Source organism: Corvus moneduloides, chromosome 5 (assembly GCF_009650955.1).
Source record: "Corvus moneduloides isolate bCorMon1 chromosome 5, bCorMon1.pri, whole genome shotgun sequence".
Taxonomy (NCBI): Eukaryota; Metazoa; Chordata; class Aves; order Passeriformes; family Corvidae; genus Corvus; species Corvus moneduloides.
In genome coordinates, this window is record NC_045480.1 from 6,415,041 (window position 1) to 6,434,983 (window position 19,943).

The window sequence follows — 19,943 nt, forward strand, 5'->3', positions numbered from 1 at the left end:
TCCCTAAGGCATAATTTAGAATTGCATCTGGTACCTGCCCAAAAACTTTATTGAGCTTAATTTGTCACTCGACAATCAATTTGGAATAAGGTCCTACCCTCTGAGAATATTTAAATATATATTTCAACATATGCTTATGTTTTCTGATATGATGATAAATGTGTAAACGTGCAGTAAATAAGTGCAACAGAAAACACAAAATGATTAAAACTAATATAAAAAGAAGAAAGAAAAATATCGATGATTAACTAAACACAGAATAGTGTAGTAACACTATTTCCATTGTAGAGTGGAAATCGGGGGAACTTAAAAAAAAAGGTATAATAACAGGAGTAACTGAAACAATTTTGAACAACAGACAACAGGGAATCTGAAGAATGAGAGAAGAGCAGAAATTCCTACACTTAGTTCTAACAACTGTGTGTTTATTAGCATTTGCAGGACCAGTGAAGTCTAGTCTGATAAAGTTTCAAATTTATTTTTGTCTTTGCAAGATTTATCTCCTGGAAAAAAAATACAGAGAAATATTTAAATGTTTCAGCCCTATGGAGAATACAGTGGACTCCTTTACAGACAAGAGAAATTATCTTGTATTCGGCATATTCCAGAAAGACCTACTCAAATCAACTCTCCTGTTCAATACCTGTGCTATACATCTGTAAAATTGCAGTGTGCTGTAAAAGTTTTGTGAGCTGACTTTATTCTATTGAATAAGTATTGCTCCAAAATTCTTTTCTGAGGTGGTAGCCAGAGCTCTTTATAAGCCATATGTTACATTCATTTTAGAACAGCTATTTGAGCATTAAAACTTGCAGTCAGGAACAGTTTCTGACATGTGTATTGTCATAGTTGTGTATACCTTAATTGTAGGTACTATATACACAAATAGCAGCAAACACATATAAAGAAACATGGACACATTTACTGCATATATAAGGTTAATGATACAATTTATGTTATGGTCAACAGCGTTAACTTTGAGATAAAAGTTGTTTTGTGAGGGACACACACCAACAATCAGTTTTTTAATCTCAGCCAACATTTTAAATTCAGCTCAGAGGTTTTCTACTAGTATCTACACTTCTGATTTTTTTTTCTAGTAATTTTGTTGGCCGAGTGTCCTCATGGCAGTTATTCTTCTAACTTTCCAGAAAGAAAAAGAAAAATACATTTTCAAATATTCAAAAGTCTCAAGACAAGTTTACTCAGTTCCATTATTGTCTTAACCACACTGCAAACATCTGGTCACCCTGATTTATGTAAGTAGTTTCTGAAGAAATGCATGTTAAGCAAGTTTAGAAAGGCAACAAAAATGCCAATAAATTATAAAAACATAATTTAGAGCAAAAAACTATTTTCTAGGTATAAATAGCTGTATATAAACAAATTACAATATTTAAGGACGTTATTAGTTTAGATTTTGTGATTGAAAGATTTTTTACTGTGAAGTGAAAATGTGGAGTACAGTCTTTCGAAAGGTCTTCTTTTCTGCCACTAGAGGGTACTCCAAGAACTTAGAGTGCATTTGGAGGAAGGATTTATTTGGGGATTTTTGGTCTGTAAATGATCCAATATTGTTCTCATACTCAACCTTAGGAATTTAACCCCCCAAAATCTTGATATTAAACAAAAACTTTCAAAAGCACTCTAATACAGCTTTTCAGCAAAATAGTGCAGCGTATCCAAATTATAAAAAACATTGGTTGATGTAGTTTAGATTTAAACTTATCCTACTTTTAAATTATCTTAATTATTATATTTTTTTTCAGACACAATTTTCTGGTTCACATCCTGTTTCTTCATCCAGATGTGGACAAGGCATTCCATTATTGGCAGGCTGAAGAAGTACAAAACGAGTTCTGATCTTGGTCCCTGTTTCTCTGCAAACCCCTCTGCAGAGACCCCAGGAAGACCACTGCGAAACCTCACAGTCCAGTGGTGTTTCTGCAATACACACAGCAAAGAGGTAACTTTACATCGAGTTGTACTTAAGTCAAATACACAGTTGGAAAAGCATTAAGGAATGATCATCAAACAGCATCCTTTCTTATACAAAATACAGGTGATATTAATAAAATCCATATGGTGTCTCATAAATTTAAAAAATAGTCTGGTTTCAGCTCCTAACCTCATCGGCTCTGGTATTATTATTGCAGTCTAGAGCCTGTCTGAGGTATTATATCAGTAGTGCAGCACATTATCTCTTGAATGAAAATATAGAATTCCTATAAAAGAAAACTATGCTTAAAATTATTGTACTCAAAAGATTGAATTTAAAAATGTTTGCTGTCAATTTTTATAACTCATTTTCCTTTGCATGGCTTACTAAAAACTCTGGGATTAAAGCTTTTCTCTGGTTTATCTAGGTATATTTATATTTCTTTGCAAGTAGCTATTGTTCCTATAGTTGTTCATATGAAATTCCATTTTATTTTTGGTCCAATTTGCTTTAGAAATAAAGAAAATTGCCATTTTTTTAATCATTAAATCAGCTTGTTGTTTTGTGTGTGTGTTACTCTTCTCTTTGCCAATAAAGATATTCTGTCACTAGAAGCTTTCTAATGCTGAAAGGATTTTCAATATAGTTTCCATTTCCTGCAAGAAAAGAAGTTAGAAATTCTATCTAGTAGAAGTACTATTCATAATGTATGCATCTATCTAAAATAAATATTATAAAAAGTAGGTGAATATTCCTTAGCAGGTTAAATTAAAATATTGCTTGTCACAGGAAGTTGCACGAAAACTGCCTGTTACAGCATTTGTGGGTAAAACAAGTGTGCACAAGCCCCTCTTCAAATGCCACACTAAATGTGTGACACCTGGTATAAATTTCTGGTATTACAGTGAACTCACCACTTTCCGTTGTCATCACTATGTTTCTAGAAGGAATGAGGGACACTGCTTGACCTCTGGTAATTCAATCTGCCCATTTGATTCTGGAATAAGTTTCTAAACAGGTTGATTTACTGGCTCATGTACAATAAAGTGGGGATTTGTGATTTAAAATGGTTTTTGAAGTACCGTACTCTAAATGCAGTTTTAAATTTTTTTTTTAATTTTGGCCCTGAACAGGGCCAAATGTTCCTTGCAAATGTTGTGGGAATGACATATAACTGTAAATGAGATGCGTAGCACTCATTTTGAATATGTCTTTTTTACTAACAGAGATACATTAAAAAACTATAAATTGATAAATACATTTATTAAAGTATAAATGGCACATTTATAAAGAGTGAGCTTTATTTTAGTGGTTGTGAGGTGACCAGCACAGTGCTAGGGACGTGCAATCTTCAGACATTCTGGAGAAGCTCTCGGAACATCGCAACTATTTTGGGAATATATTGCTCCCTTTGAGCAAATATTGTGTTAATTATATATTTGTTAATACAGAGATTTGAAAATCACCCTTACGATTGACTTGAGTCAGTAGGTTGCATGTCTTCCTGCCTATTCAAGATTATTAGCTAATATTTTTGAGAAAATAAAAATTAAAAAAACTTTATTTTTGTTGTCAGGATTTATGTTTCTATTGAAAATATGTCCAAACCAATTGAATTATATAAATTTTTATTGCACATAACTGCTAAATTCTGACCCAGAAAGAGACAACAGTAATAGTTCTTGGCTTCATTATCATGTAAAACCTTAAGGACGAATATTTACTTCAAAGTTGCAAAGAGTTTGGGAACTCTGATTCTGATCAAGTGTCATTTGTTTCTCATAATATTCACTGATTTACGCTGATACAAAGGCTTGGGTCGCTCTTACTGTGGATATAACCCAATCCTTTGAACCATAGCTCAAATATGCAATCCCTTACTTATTCTTTCAGGAATTCTCTTTTATGTCAACTGGCTTGTTTTATTTCCCATTTGTGAGTCTGGAACTATTCCTATGCAGATAGGAGAATATTCTGCCTGATCGCCTGTTTCATTCACATCACCTGCCAGATTTCCACATATTTCTGAGTGAATGGAAATAGCAGAATTGAGAACATCTACTAATCACTTACCTGAGACAGTGTCTGTTATTTCATTGCTTTTAGCTGGAAGATTAATAAAAGGTGCAGAAAGACCCAGCTGGCTTTTCTTTATTTTCACCATTGTTACTTGAGCAATTGGTGGCAAAATTTTGAGTTTGGGATAATAAAATGAGTTTGCTGGGTGATTTGGAGAGGAACAAGTGATCTGTGAAATAAAAAGGGGGCTATTAAAGAAACTAAGAAGGTAACAGTAAAATTGTGTTTGTAAATCATGCTAATACTTTTTGGCAAATAATTTGCATACAACTAGTTCTATGAACCTCAGTTCACATAACTATGATGGTCATCCCAGAATTTTTATGCAGAATACTAGAGTGGATACAGGACTGTGGTAGGAGGTACTGTGAACACAGTAATGTATGAAATGGTTTAGGAGAAAGAACTAGATGTTATTACAAGAAGAATACATGAGTGTTAAACAATAATATCAGGCATGCTGTAGTAGCTGTCATATGGATTTGAGAGGCCAAATGCTTCTCTCTTCCTTTCCTCGTTACTCATTAGCACAGTATTTATTGCTGGAAAAACTCACCTTTAAGAAAGGATTAACTGAATACTTATAGTATTTAAAGTATTTGAATCAAAATCCTTCGTTTGCCACCACTCTTAAATGGCAAAAGCAAAGTATGAGGCATAGAGAGGATGAAACGAGCAAAAGAGATTGAAAGCAGTGTCACCACATTGAAGTTCTCTGCTTTCCTTTAGGTCCTTTCCCTCAAATGTAACAGTTTCAGGTTTCAGCAGTGCTTTCAACTGAAAACTCCTCCTCACAGCAGTATTCACTACTAAGAATTTTCCGGGTTAGATATACATTTGGTGATGTCAGGACTTTTGTGAGTATTTTCATTTTCCCGCTACTTTAAGGATTGTTAAATATCATCTAAAAATTGTCAGCTTTTCCAGAAAATAATTAAAATGTAGAGACAAATTCTCATGAGCCATCTACGTTTACCTAATAAATTTCAAAGATACAGAAGATAAACAAGAGCAGTAGGTCTATCAGCTGTGTAATAAATCCATATAAAGAGAGCATCAGCACTCTCAAATACTGAAAATAGTTTCACAATTAAAGAATAATTATCTTTAAAAGGGAACACTCAAAATATAGCAGTATGAAGTGCTAAACTATGTACATGCACCCACCTCTGTAACTGTGTCCTGTGGAATAGTGGCAAAGTTGGGGGAGGAAAATGTGAATCCACTATCAGTTCCAGCATCATATGGAAATAGATCTACGGATACTTCCTCCATCCAGTGGTCTCCTTCACAGAGATTTAGGCTGTCAATACCCACAAACCAGTCGGGGCTCGGAACAATTCGTACAACAAATGAAACCTATGAAAAAATGAAACAAAATGATCCATCAGGATTGTATCACTTGCTTTGGAATGCTTCAGTCCTGCTTATAGTAATTTTAACTCAAAGTTAGTGGAATAATGTCATTATGCTCTTTTACTTTATAGAAGCTGTACAGTGCTCTCTGCAATGTGACATGCTTTTTAGTAACTCTTTTTCATTATATTATTCCTACAAGTGAGAACTCAAATATTTAATTTTGGTTACTGGTGACATAAAATAAACTTTTGAAATTAATATGTACATTTACTTACTAAGGGATGTCTTGGATGCACTTCTAATTCAGTAGAGGTTTGTCCTGTACCACTGGAAATTGCAGGAGCAGAGAAGATTCCATGTACACTCTGAATTTTCTCTCCAGCTTCTTCTATTTCTTTCATTAATACCCATGCTTCACCCTTTTCAGCAAAATCACGTACACCATTGCTGGCATATTCATCTTTTTTCCACATGCTGTAGTCAGAACTATGAGTAACACCTATTTGAGTGAATACATGGCATGACATAAAAGTCTGATTTAGAATGTCCCTATTTCTTCATTTTCTTTGTTTTATTTCTGAGATCAAAAAAAATATGTATAAAATTGAGTGAACACTAAAACATTTGGCTTATCGCTGTTTGTTTCAGCTGTAGCCAATTGAAAACAGAAGTCAATTGAAAACAGTTGAAGATTTTTGAAAACATTGTGGATGCTTCAATAACTGCATTTCATTCTTAATAACTTTGGCTTTTTTTTTTCCTTTTTCATTAGTTATCTGACATAACTGTTAAGAAAAAATTATCATATTGGTCAAGAGACTTATCTGCTCTTAAACTGGACATACTTCACTTACCTAGCAAGGAAGACCATTGTGCTGGGGGCCTGTAAAGTGGATACTGCTTAGGAAAAGCGATTTGACTCCATTTCCCTGTGAAGATTATCTTGTACTTAGCAAGTTCCTCTGCTGTGCAAAGAGAATCATCCCCCACAGGCAGGCTGCTGGCATAACCCAGTATTGTTACAAGTACTGTCCAGATAACTTTACAGGAACAGTAGACAAACATCAGGTTTTCCATTCCCTTCCACACGAAAAGAAAGAAAAAAAATGTTAGCCATATTAGTCACTCTAAACTCAAAAATTAATAACAGTTACCTAATAAAATGTAATGTGGCATAAGCTGTAAGCAAAGAGAAAGCAGATATCTGAAACACTAAAAATTGTTATGCTTCTGAAAACATTACTATGCTGCTTTCAGATTTGTTATTTCCATGCTGTATACTACAAACCTGTAACTTTACCTGGGACTAGTGTTTCTAATGAAAATGAAAATAAAAATGTCTTATCCTTGTCCATAGTACTACCTCAGAGAAAAATCTGTTTCTGATTTTCTTTTGAAATCTGATTAGTCACATCTTGATTTAATTAGAGTAGCAACTGTTTCTGTGGAAAACATTAGTGGTATATTTATTCTTCTAAAGATTAAATTGCAGGTTACTTTGCCAAAAGAAATGATTTATTTTAAATTCGTGTTCTACAAAGGCTGTTTTATAGCATAACATTTAAAATCAAATACATTTCATATTTATATAAATTACTTTGCTGTCATAATGTGAATTAAAAACATTGTAATTCCTTTAGGTTGTTTGACAGTTTTAAAAAATATATATTATTTTAAAGTTACTGTCATAGGTTGTGCAAATTTTCTTTTTAAATTAACATGGTAATTGCATCAGACTGTTGAATTCCACCAATTGTTTAAAATAACAGCCTTAAAAACTGATTTTTAAATGTTTTTGTCCTTTGAGAAAACTATACAAAGTTAAGTAAATCACTACTAATATATTAGTTTGTAAAAATAACTATGAATACTCACTAAATATTCCTCTGGAGCACTGGTAGGGGGAGAGCACCTGCTTTTGCTGGCAGCTGAGTTGGTCTGCAAGAGAAGACAGTAGGAGTCTTGCTATTTATGCCTGAAGAGGGTCCCTTTGGTCCAACAATTATTGCAATCTTTAGACTTTCCAGGTTTGCAAAAATCATGCCATCTTCTTGTTTGCAATCCCTTTGGAAGGACTAGCAGAGGTTTCCTGTCTGTCAGATAGTTCAGGTTCCTTATCAGAAGACTGAGATGCCAAAAAGACAAAATGCTTTTAAAAAATACTTTGGATTCTTAGTAACAGTTTGAGTTTTCTGGTGCCTTTACAGTTCCCTGCTCTTATTAATGCCTCCAAGCTATACAAATGAACTGATTCCAACACTGAAATAGTTCTAGTGAATACTCTTTAAATGAGAAACATGTTTTCTTGTAAGTTTTATTGTCTGACAGATGCTTCTTCCAAACATTTACAGAGAGCTTGCTCACTCTCACACACCATATGTATGTGTTCAAATAAAAGGGGTGAGGCAGCTAAAAATGTCAAGAGGAGAAAAAGTTACATTTCATAATTGCACATACTCACACAGACTGTGTCTCCTGAAAATATGAATTAATTTAAAGTAGTACAGTGTATATTTTTGTGTGTACAGTGCTCTATGCTGGATAATGAAAGGGCTCTGTAACATTGTGGTTTCTTTGGAAAGAGTGGTTTTGGGAAGCTCGGAGATTTTTCTTAGCTGTCTTCAGAGTAAAAAACCCCAAATAAAAATCTCATTATTACAGTTAAATCATACATCCTCTGTATCACAGTATATATATCTGCATCACTAAAACTATTTAAATTGTTTTTGAAAAATATGTATTATAGAGTGACCCAATTAAAAAATAATGTTTAATCTTTATTTTAAGTTATTTTCAAATAAGGGAAAGCAAGGGCTTTGTGCCAAACCTGTAAGGTTAACAAATGCTATTGTGGCTTATCAGCAAAGGAAATTCAAAATTTTATAGTGAACCATGAAAATAATATTTCATAGAGTTTTCTTTAGAAATTGTGAGGAACGTCACTTAAGTACTTTCCCAGATCTCAAACATGATGGTACAGCATATGGGAAAAAACCAAAACAATCCCAGTTATTTTCCAGATGCAGCACCCAGGCCAGCATAGGTTAAGCACACGACATACAGCTTTAGTGACACAGTGTTGTCCACCAAACAACATGTCTGAGCTTTGTGGCACTTTAACTGGAAACTTCCCTCCCACCCCGTGGTAAATCCAAGCCAGGAGGTGAATAAACTGGGATGTCTGGATGGAATTTCAATCAATTATTCTGCTGACAAAATGGAATCTATTGCAGGTTTCAACATAGATGGATGCAGCACCTATAGGCACAATTCTTCTTTATCTGGATAGATGTGGGAATCCTGTAGCAGGTTAAGCCATCTAGGCATGGACATGACCTTTATTTCCAAGGTCTCTTCCTCCATCCTCTGTTAATGGTACATTTTCCATAATTGATTTCTCTTCCAGGAGCCAGACTCCACTAAGAAAAAGAGCAAAGAGCCTTCATGGATACTTTTATACAAGTTCTTTCAGTGTTTGTTGAAGGATGATACTTGAATTACATCCAGCTCACTCCCTCCTACGCACAGAATTCCAGACCCACAGGTTTCTTAGAGATTTTAATTTAATGACATCCAGCCCATGCATCCCTCTAGAACTACACAAAGGTCCCACAAATTTAGAAGTATATTGCTCAGTGTATTACTAAAACTACTTAAGGCTTGCATATTTATTATTAAATAGCTTTAAACTTCAGTAGGTTTTGTTGGCTATCATCACAGTTACTGAGCCAGTGCACTTCACATACTGAAACCTACTGTGGCACTGCCAGGACAACACATCAAATAAGAATGAAGCAACTATCTCTGGTTCTGACACAGAAATACTTAATATATCAGAATAACCTTTTCCTTTCAAAGATAAATTGCTGGCAAAAGGCACACCACCAGACTAGATTATTCTGATTCCATGACTACGTGTTATGAATGTACCCAGGAACGGGACAATACATGCAGGCTGCAATCCCTGAATTGGCACTGGACTTTTCTCTGTTTACAGTGAGGGCTTTACCATGACAGATTTCTCAGGATTAAATTCTTCAGGACCTAGAGTCTCATTCTTATCTTAGTTGAATTCATAATGAAATCATTGGGCAAACTACTGTAAATTTATTTAATTATCTTGCCTCCCTGCCCCCTGAGGCTGAGTGAAGGGAGAAGAAAAAAAACCAAAAAAACATGCAGAGTAATGTTGTCAGAAAATCCTAACTTGAAGACTCACTGTCTTATTTCTTTAAATAGAAACTGTGCTGAGCATAATCAGTCTCTGACACTGTGAAGGACATCAAAACACCAAATGTGTCTCGTAGATGGGAAGGAAAAGAAAGAGCAGAAAAAAAGCAAATTTCCACTCAATGGATTACTTTCATGGCTGGGAACTACAGATGCCAAATTTCTGTGGGCCAGCAGTAGGGGGAAAAAAATGCTGTGGGATCAGAACCTATGCTTGCATTCCTTCTTCAGTTTTTATGTCGCATTAAGAAGCTGCTGAAAACTCATGGTAAACTGGAAAAAAGAGCTTACATTTAGAAAAATTTGCCTCTGTCATAAATGTATTTTTTCTTTCTCTTTTTCAGCAAAATAGCTTTTGTTTTTCAAGTTTGTGTCTCTTAGGTACACCTATTTTCTATCCACATATATGCCTCTACGGACCCCAAATACTAGAGGGATTAGTCATATAAGGCTTGTTTTACTTAAGCATCAGTGCCAAAGTGTGCCTTGGGTTAAATTTTGCTTGCAGAAGTGTGCAACTTCTGCTGTTTCTTGTCAATATGACAACAGTTTTACAGTTCCTGCAGTCCTTACCAAGATTCAGAGGATGAAAGCTGGAAAGTATAAAACAATAATGGTGTCCAGATACTTTTGGTTTTTAAAGGTCAGTCATAACTTTGTCTAAAATAGTCTGTATTGTTTCTAATCAAAAATAATTAAAGAAACGAGAAAACAAGAAAAACCTACTTAAAAATACAGCAGTATCATCGATTTCTTGTTGGCTCTGGAATCATTTACACTGTACGAAAACATTTAAATGAGCATATTCAGGCTATCACACAGGAATATAGCACATTAACATCACGTAAATTCCACTTTGATTAGTCAGAGAATAATTTAGCCCTTTTTCTGGCAAGCAACCGGATTACCATGATTAGTTATGACTTTTCTATTAAACCGTAAGATTAAGAGAAAGGCAAATTTACAAAATGATTGATCTGAAGTTAGTTTGCCCATCTTTACTCAAAAGAGAATCTCCAAAAATTTTGTATTTATATTCCTGAGCTATCAACACACTTTTCAATTTTGCTCAAACAATTTCCATTCTGCTGATAAGGAGTATATGTGCAACTTTGATATTCACAGGCTGCTTACCATGCTTATGACTAGCTAGGATCTCTTTGTCTACCAAGAAAAACATAACATTGTATTACTTAAAAAGGATTATACAGCCATACTTTCTGTCCTGTAGTTACCATGGAGACACATACAATTATGGACACTCAGCAATGCCAAAGGCTTATATTAAGTCAAAACCCTCTAAGCTCTAAGTTGTAAAATCTCAGGACCAGAGTGGCAAGCAGCAGAACACTTTATGATGGAGAAATTGTGGTGTTGGTTTGGGAGCTTTTACAAAAGAAAGCATTTACATCGTGATATTGGATGGTAGAACAGTAGTGAAGGCAGCTTTAATCTTTATAAATCTTTTGGGATAAAAATTTACTTTGCAGATTAAGATACCTAAAGTAAGTACAAACATACAAACTAAATATGTACACTGCCACTACATATAATGGAGGTCTATTTATTTTAGATTATAGAAGCTAAAGAACTGTTCTGCTGACCCTTTAATCCATACCAATATTTGACCAAATTAATAACTGATGAGCAGTTCTCTGGTCTCCACTAGCTGTATTGATAAGTTCTCCATTGATCCTACCTCCCATGGAAGCATCTAAGTAACTGACCCAGGCATCTCTATTCAGGGGTCACTGAGAATTCAAGCCAAGATATAGAAAAGGATAAGGAAAAATACCAGTCTTCTTGACCACAATGACACTCATCAGCATCAAAAACCTTTTCTGTCATCTTCTGCATTCTTCTATCATTTGTACTAAAATACTTTCCAGTACTGAAACACCTAATACGTAGCCCAGCCCTAGCTAACCAAATCAAGGTCCCCCATGACAGTGACCAGAGGTTATGTTTCTTTTGTACCCTCTAGTACCCAAAGTGTATGACTTTTCTCAGTAGTCATATGAACTCAGAAGTTGTCTTCCGCTGTAAGGTCAGAGCCATTTTCTCCTGTCTCACGACAGTCCTTCAGCATAATATGTAAAGCTTGTCCTTCTTGGCTCTCACAAACACTTCCTGATGACATAACCACCAAGGTTATCTATCCAATTCATCTGTAGCACAAACCATGAAGTCTTGTAATCTTCTTTATGGATAAAGAGGAGTTATCTTGGCAGCAATGAACTCAGTTGGAAACAAATAATTTAAATCCTCTCTGCCAGCTCAGCAGCTAAATCACAAATTGGGAGCCTCCTTCCCATACTGTAGCTAATGCTTACGATAGGAATGAAGCAGACTCACAGGGATTATGCATTCAGGCAGCTCCTTTATCCTGGACTTCATCATCATTCAGCCCACTGCATACCTGTCAGCTGGTAGTGCCACTGCCTCTTTTTGTTTCCAGAGGCCTTTGCAGTAGGATATTGGAGAAGGAATTCATGCTATCTTTTTATCCATAAAAACTCCACAGATGTGAGGAGAGGAAAAAAAAAAAAAGGCTTCTTTGACCTGTTCATCAGATAGTCTAAGCTGTGGCTGAGGGTCAGCCTTCAGAGCACTGTGCTAACCTGTGGCATGCCTATACCAGCAGCTTCAGCTCCCTGGACTGTATAGCCTGCAGGACTCAACAGAACCCTGGAACAAGCTAGATGTTAGGAAATGCTGAAGACAAATCTTGCAGACCTGAGTTGAAGACTTACAGGGATCCCTGCTTTTAAATTTGCTTCAGATATCTGCAGGAAAACCTATAACTGAAACAAAAATTGCTCTGAAGGGAATCTAATATGTACTGCACTACAGTTTCATTAGAGTAGAAGACAGGATATTTTTGTGGAATTGCACACATGCACACACACAGTGTAGACCTAAAAGGAGAAGTTTTTTGATTACCATATTAATTCATTCTCTCATTCTTCAGTAAACTGAGTAGACAGCCTGCACAGAAATCCCTGTGGTCATTTCAATATGGTATTTTGACAGATTTAGATTCTTGTTCTACTGTTTCCAATGGAAGTTTGGAATTTTTTTGTTGGACTTTGTTCTTTTTGGATGCTTTTGTTGCTGGTGGAATTGCCATATTTCTAAACCTTGAGTGCTAGTAAATTTGATGGTTTTCTGTTATATCACAGAGTATATTTAATATACCTGTCTATGCAAAGGTTTAAGAAGAGAACTGAAAACTGGCTATGGAGAACAGGGCAAAACTACAGCAGCATAGTTAAAAGAATAAAAATTAATTCTCATTTTGTGAAAAATATGGATTGCATCTTCCAGCAAGTCCAACCTTCCTATTATATCTTTCAATTCATTTCTAAAGTGAAATGAGCTTGTGCCATTAACATTTGTACTTCTTGCTTGCCTTTGAATTTCCACTGGAAAAATATTTAAACACTACAAAGCTACTTTTCAAGGTGTTGACTTTCTAAGACCAGTTTGATGCTTTCTTTGCCTTGTAGAAATGTCAGTCCTTTATCTCTGTGGCAATACTGTAGGCCACCAAATTATATTTCTAAAGTAGTCGCCATCAACACCACTCTTTGCTTATGTTGTGTCCTGCTTCACAGTGAGTTTTGTTGATTTATCTTGTATTTTTTTCAAAAGTCTTAAATCTATTGAATGATAGCTGTGGAGTTATTAGAGTTACATCTTTAATTCATCTGAATAATGGAGTACTGAAAAAACTGAATTGGTGTTTTCTGGGAACTCATCCATACATCACAGTTTGCATAGCTCTAGTTCAGTAAAATCCATTAATTGCCACCATAGCACATTATCATTTTCACACCCCAAGACTGGTGAGGAGTCAATGCAGAATAAGGGTTGCATTGGAATGCGGAGTTGTATCCACTGTCAGAGTGGTACCACATTTTTGGGACTCAGGTGTAATTATTTACCTTCTGCCATGGAAATGATATATGAAAATCAGTAAAACTTTCCTGTTTACATGTATAATTCTGTTATCATTCCTTAGCTTAGTTATAAATACGATCAGAATGTTTTATTCAATATTCTGACCTCTTTTAACCTCCATACAAGGCAGATATGGATGAACTTGTGTCAGCTCAGTGGACAGCAACCAAGTTTCATTCAGCCTGGAGAAGGGAAAGTGATCAAGGCAGCCTGATAGTAGCCTCCCAGTGCCTATAAGGAGGTCACCAAGATGAAGCTGGATGCTTCACAGTGGTGGGCATTGGGAGGATAAGGGGCAATGGGCATATATTGAGGCAAGAAATGTTCAAACTGGATATATAGGGAAAAATGTTTTTACCATCGTAACAGTCAAGTGGTGGAGCAGTTGGCCCAAAGATGCAGGGCAGTCTCCCTCCTTGGGGGCTTTAAGATGAGACAGGACAAAGCCATGAGCAGCCTGATCGAACCTCAAAGCTGACCCTGTTTTGAGCAGGAGATTGGATAAGAGCCCTCCTGAAGTCCCTTATGACCTGAACTATCCTATGATCTTACATTATGAAGAAAATTTGTTTCTGCTATTACATCAATGCTTCAGGTAATTACAAGAAATCCTCACCTGTTTAATAATTTCATAAGTTCTCTCCACATCTGAGATTTATCTTTCCTAATAAAGGGAATGTAATTGTAAAACTAAGGTTTGTAAAGGAGGAGGATGTAGTGCTGGTGATATAAATACATCTATGCCATACAGTGGAATTCCATGCAGAATTCCCTGAGTTAGAACGAACCAATCTCTCTCCAAAACTCGCTATACTAAAGTTAAATGAGGATGGAGAATATGGAGTGAATTATTTGACTGAGAGGTGGGATCTAAACATTCAGAAATAGGGTGATACAACATAATTATGCTTCTTTTGGGTTCTGGGGAAAGCCCCTTCATATGCACATTGTTCAATGACAGCAGCTTCCACAGCAGTGATGATGTGCTTGTGGAGGGTCTCTGGCTGAAACCCAAATATTACTGAAGAGAACTAAATGCATGCCAAAACAGAGTTTATTATGGGAAGCCTCAAGTCTTTTGTGACCTCTTCACAGTAAGTAAACAGGCTTTTTTTACAATCTTTTATAAATGTTTTGAAACCAGCTCCTCTCAAATGGATTTTTGTTAATTAACAAAACTTCTAACATTATGCTGTCCTCTGTTCTCATTTAAACCCTTTCAGGTGGAAGGTTATCATAGATACATTGTGTTGCACATAGAAACACTTGGGTTTTTCACTTGGCTGTACATATGCCCCAATGCACAGAAAGAAACTTTCAAAAGAATTGCCAACTCTGACTGCCGAAAAGAAGTAGCTTTCAGGCCATACGTACCCAAGAGCACAAAAGGTTTTAAAAGTAGTATACAGCAGAAGAAGCAAGGCTATTAAATGTAAGACATTATTGTTTTTGACCACAGGCCAATATCACTTGTCTAAAACCAAAAGCTTGCTCTTCCCCAGAAATATTGAACGAAATAAAATGTTCTATTCGCCCTTCGGTTCTCAACAAAACTCAGGGGAATGCAAACTGTAAGAACAAATATTTTCTAAATTGGTATTTTTGCCAGCATTGAGGAAAGTGAAATTATATTAAAAAAAAAAAAAAGAGTTTGCTGTTTTGAAATTGAAGAAAGCAGCTGTTTAAATGGTAGGTTATATGACTTCTTGCAATTTTTACTTCTGTTTCAAATCTCTGCATTATTAATAATTTTAAGTGCCTGAGTGTGAATTTTATTTATCAATTATTACAGTGAAAAAGTGAACTCTACAACGAGATGACAAATTTAAGTTTTCTCCATTGTATTCTGCCTTAACTACAAATTAGAGATAAATTGATATAAATTTATATCTCAGGAAGCTGTACTGCTCATTTACTTCTTTTGCTTCTAAAAGTAAATCAGTGTCAAGCATCATGCTAGGACACACTGTATTGCTAGAAATGCTTAAATGGATTTTTAATTCTGAAGCACTGGTATAAATATGAATTAGCATCAATAGAAACACTCTACAATTATGTCAATGTGAACAGAATCTGAATCTGACCTATTCTTTTAAAAGATATAAAGCTCATATTGTAATTCCTTTTGTCAATAGAAAAGTCATTGCCCAGACCACATTTTAATTAACCACCCTGAATTCCGTTTGCAGATTCAATTAAGGAAAGATATTATTTTTCACTTCTTGTCCTAATCTGTCCTTCAAAGGGACAGTGCAGTTTACTGATATCCTATCAATTATGTGTTCTGAGGAACTGTTCTAGCAATTGTTTGGACAACACTTCATAATTATGAATAAAATGCATGATTAGAAGAAAGGGAAAAATCCCAACATTAAAATGTTATAGTTATCCTTAAAACTAAGGGTAAATAAGCACAGAACTGGGGAAGGACTTCAGTAATCATGTATACCCTTTTCTTTCTGAGTCCCCACATTTAGTTTTCTATATGCGCAGTAATAGCCTTGTGCAACTGTTTTGACATTCCTAACTGTCTCTAGAATTGCTGAAATAGAAAAAGCCAGAAGAATCAAAACCAGAAATCTAAAACTATTGATTTACTCATCTAAATAGCAGGCCTAATACTCTGTAATGAGTTAAATGATTCCTAAATGTTTTGTGAATATTCAATTCCATTCAATATATATTCAATAATAGAGATCAATTTATTTTCTAGAATCATAGAAACACCACTTGGGAGGGACCTCTGGAGATCTCTTGTCCAGCCTCTTACTCAAAGCAGGGCTGTCACATAGCCAGGGCAGGCCAGCTCTGCCTTTGGCCGAGCAGTTCCTGAAAAGCACCAAGAGTGGAGATTTCCAGCACCTCCCTGTGTAACCAGTTCCAGTGCCACACCACATTCCTTGTGGGAGTTTTTCTCCTCGGCAGACTGAACCTCCCATGGTGCATCTACGGCTGTTGTCCCTCCCTACATCATCTGCCAATACTGAGGGGAGAGCAGGTTCCTTGTTTGCCTTGTTGGCCACTCCACTGATTAAATGTTGTCAGAAATTTGCCGACAATGCCCTGTTTTATCAAGGGCTCTATTTTTATAGTATACTGTAGTATGATATAAAGAAATGGCTTTTACCTTTTTTCAAGTGTGGATCATCTGCCTTTTCCCAAAATCCTGAATTCTTTCTCCAGGACTTCTTTCAACCTGGCTTTGATAATTACCAATACTCTGTCTAACATATTTCTTTTCTGTTGCATCTCCTTATTTTCATGTTCACTATTTTGAAAACTTTGATCATCCCCAGCAAAAATATAGATTTTTTTCCTTTAATAATCATTCCAGTGTTATAAGAACTGATATAAATACAAGCAGTCATTTCATTGCTTCTGCAGGCAAGTAGATCTTTCCCGATTCTTAGCATGAGGTGCTACCTTTACAAATGCTAACAATGGTAACAGTAGTGCCTATTTTTTCCCCACAACAATAAAGTGAAATAAAATAATGTATTTCTGATAACAGTAGTTTGTAAAATCTACAGTGAAATTCATACTAATTTCTGAAAGTAATTTTATTTTATATGCATGTTACATCACAAATCTCAAACTATTATCAGAGGAATCCAGTCATTTCACAGTATCAAATTTTTTGCACACTTTCTTTGTTGAATAAATCAAGAAAGTCCCACCATATACAGCAAATCAGGCACTCAGAGTTATACTTATTGCCAGCCATTAATCTCTTACCCCAATCCATTAGCACTTCAGCTAGAAAGTGTAATTCAACAGTTATTAACAAAGCGAAGTATGGTGCAGATTTTCTCTATAAAGGTGATGCAGACAGGATTTAGGTTGTGCTTCTACAAAGCATGGGATATTTGGATTTCAGTTCATGTTCAGTGACACTGACAATTATGCCAAAACAGGAAAAGAAGAGAGTTTAAAAAAGCATAATTCTTTATGCTCAGTTTACTGGGAGATTAATATCTTTTGGTGATAGTTTATGCTTTTATTTTCCAGGATTGCACTAGGATTACTTGAGGGTATATAGGACAGCACAGAACTTGGATAACTGTGTGGGAGCCCCCACATCCATGAATTTGTAATTTTGAACCACATAATTTATAGATTTTAAACAGAATAGAAGCTATATTTTGTTTACAATGTGTGTTACATGATAAATGCTTTCTTGGAAAACTGGAGTGTTTGATTTTAGCATCAAGAGATGGAAAAGCAGTCAAAAATTGAGGGAAACAAAAACCAGCATTAGACTCTGCTCTTAAATCTCTTGTACTAACTAAAGACAAGTTGTCATCACTAATTAGATCAGCTCCAAGAGATTAAAAGCTTATTTTTCCATGGTTTCTAGTCCATTATAATAGCTATTTGTCTCCTTCTACCAGCAGGATTGGCCAAATAAATTACACCAGCCATAATTTACTAATGTTTCTGTAGTCATTTCTAAATTAGTAAGAGAGGCCCTCAGTCCCAGAAAGCTTATATAAAAGCATTTGCCTTTATGGGGTTTTGATGGGACTCTGAGGAGGTCTGAACCCTGAGGAAGGACCAGGTTTATCTGCAGAATGAACACCCCCCCAAACCACAAAAGTAATTCTAACCTCTATGTTTTGTTGGAGAACAGGCAACCCATTAAAATACACCAAATGCAGGTCTTCCGGATGATGCAGGTGAACAAATGTTTGGAAAACAAATCTTCCCCCTGTATTCTATTTCCTTTCAGAATGAGCTCTCCTTCCAGATGCTCTGGAGCCCAGCAGCTTGCACTGCTTCCTGGGTTGCAGCAACCTCCACGGTCTCCCTCCGGGTTTCTAGGAATGTATCCTCTCCTTGACCTCCAAGGCTTGGCTGCAGATCTGCTCCTTTGAAACGAGCAAGCCATGTGCTTTGTCAGGAGTCCTTCCATGTGCATGCAGACATTGTAATCTCCTCCTTTTCCTCCCCAAAGCCCACCTGACACAAACTGCCACAGCCAGGAAAAGCAGAGGCAGCCCTTCTGCCTCTGCTTTTAAACCAAGCAAGAAAAAATCCCCAGCAACCACGAAATAGAGACTAAGCCAAGAAGAAAAAACTCAGTTTTGTCATTTGTCAGGCAAAAAAGCAGTGAAAATTTGAGGCAGCCTGGAGTGCTTCCATCTAAACTGCAAAGCCTTTCCTGGTTTTCGGGCTCAGATGTGCACCCTTTTCATTTTCCTACCTCGAGTAAGACCTGTGTTGAGACCTGGATTCATCAATTCTCCCTAAGCCCTGGTTTCTGGAGGGACAAGATGCAAATATATGAGCCTTATGCTCGTCCTCATCTTTCAGAGTCTGGATTACACCAACACAGTCCAGAATAAGGATGATATAACTGCTTGTATTGGGCAGTACAGAAAAGAGCAGGTAGATAGATCTTACAAAATAATTAGCATATGTCCACCTATTGTCTGATCTTTCTAGTCACTTCGCACAGTTATTGAATAATTGTCTGTCCAGCTCATGGCACTGCTTGCTGTTGTCATGGTACCTGACTGCCTCCTAAAATAATGAAATACAAGGTTGATTCTAATCTGTGCACATGGAAGACAAAGCATAACTTCAGAAAGTTTCTATTTCAGCAAAACTCAGTGAAAGAGGTGGCTATTACTAAATGTAGTATTTTGTAGGAATGTGTATGAGTTAAAGTTGTCACCTGAAGCAGGAACAGTCTCTGGGATGTGCCATAGCAGTCTGCTGGATGTTGGAAGAGAAAATAAACAAGAACTAGGAGTTGAAACCTTTTGGTAATAAGAGTGGCTCTCCCATAACCATCACTGTATTTTTTGCAAGCTCAGAAGCCTCCACGGTCTCTGTCATATTTCAAAAACTGTATCAGTTAGGACAATTTGCACAAAACTGAGGAATTCCAAATCCTGTTTTCTGTAGTTTATCAGCTTCAACTTTGATTAGCCATGAGAGACCTTACCTCTGCTGGGATTCACCATGCCGTGTGATGCTGGTTCGTACCCTACTGCTCACTGCTTCTGTTTTCCACCTGTTTCTTGTTACCTTGTGCACTCAATACACAAAGTAGACTCATCATATCTTTACAACCTTTCTGTTAGAAAGGCTTTTTCCTTGCTCATGTTTCCTTCAAATACATTGCAAATTCTTTCTGAAGTGACCTTTTAAATCCGTTCGGATCTAGTATTTTTCATCCATTGTAGCAAATATCTTGGCAGACACCAAGTCATTCATGCCCAAAATGTCAAGGATCAATGTATTTTTCTACAGAGACTTTCTATATGCCATATGTGTGATTTTTCACTAAAAACCACTGTGGTACTGCCATTATGAAGCCACTGATAGTATTTAGGATATTTATCAGCTTGTATCAGCCTTTAATGAA

At 36.1% G+C, this 19,943-nt stretch overlaps 1 protein-coding gene across 1 annotated transcript; it reads right to left on the reverse strand.

Moving 5' to 3' along the window:
• Positions 1-408: 408 nt before the first annotated feature.
• Positions 409-18,275, reverse strand: SPON2 (spondin 2). Its single transcript, XM_032109784.1, has 7 exons — positions 18,178-18,275; positions 7,253-7,315; positions 6,232-6,457; positions 5,653-5,876; positions 5,186-5,377; positions 4,013-4,187; positions 409-1,944 (listed from the first exon to the last, which is right to left on the reverse strand). Exons 3-7 carry the CDS (start codon positions 6,452-6,454, stop codon positions 1,766-1,768), a joined length of 993 nt encoding a protein of 330 aa, XP_031965675.1. The 5' UTR covers positions 6,455-6,457; positions 7,253-7,315; positions 18,178-18,275; the 3' UTR covers positions 409-1,765.
• Positions 18,276-19,943: the final 1,668 nt, after the last annotated feature.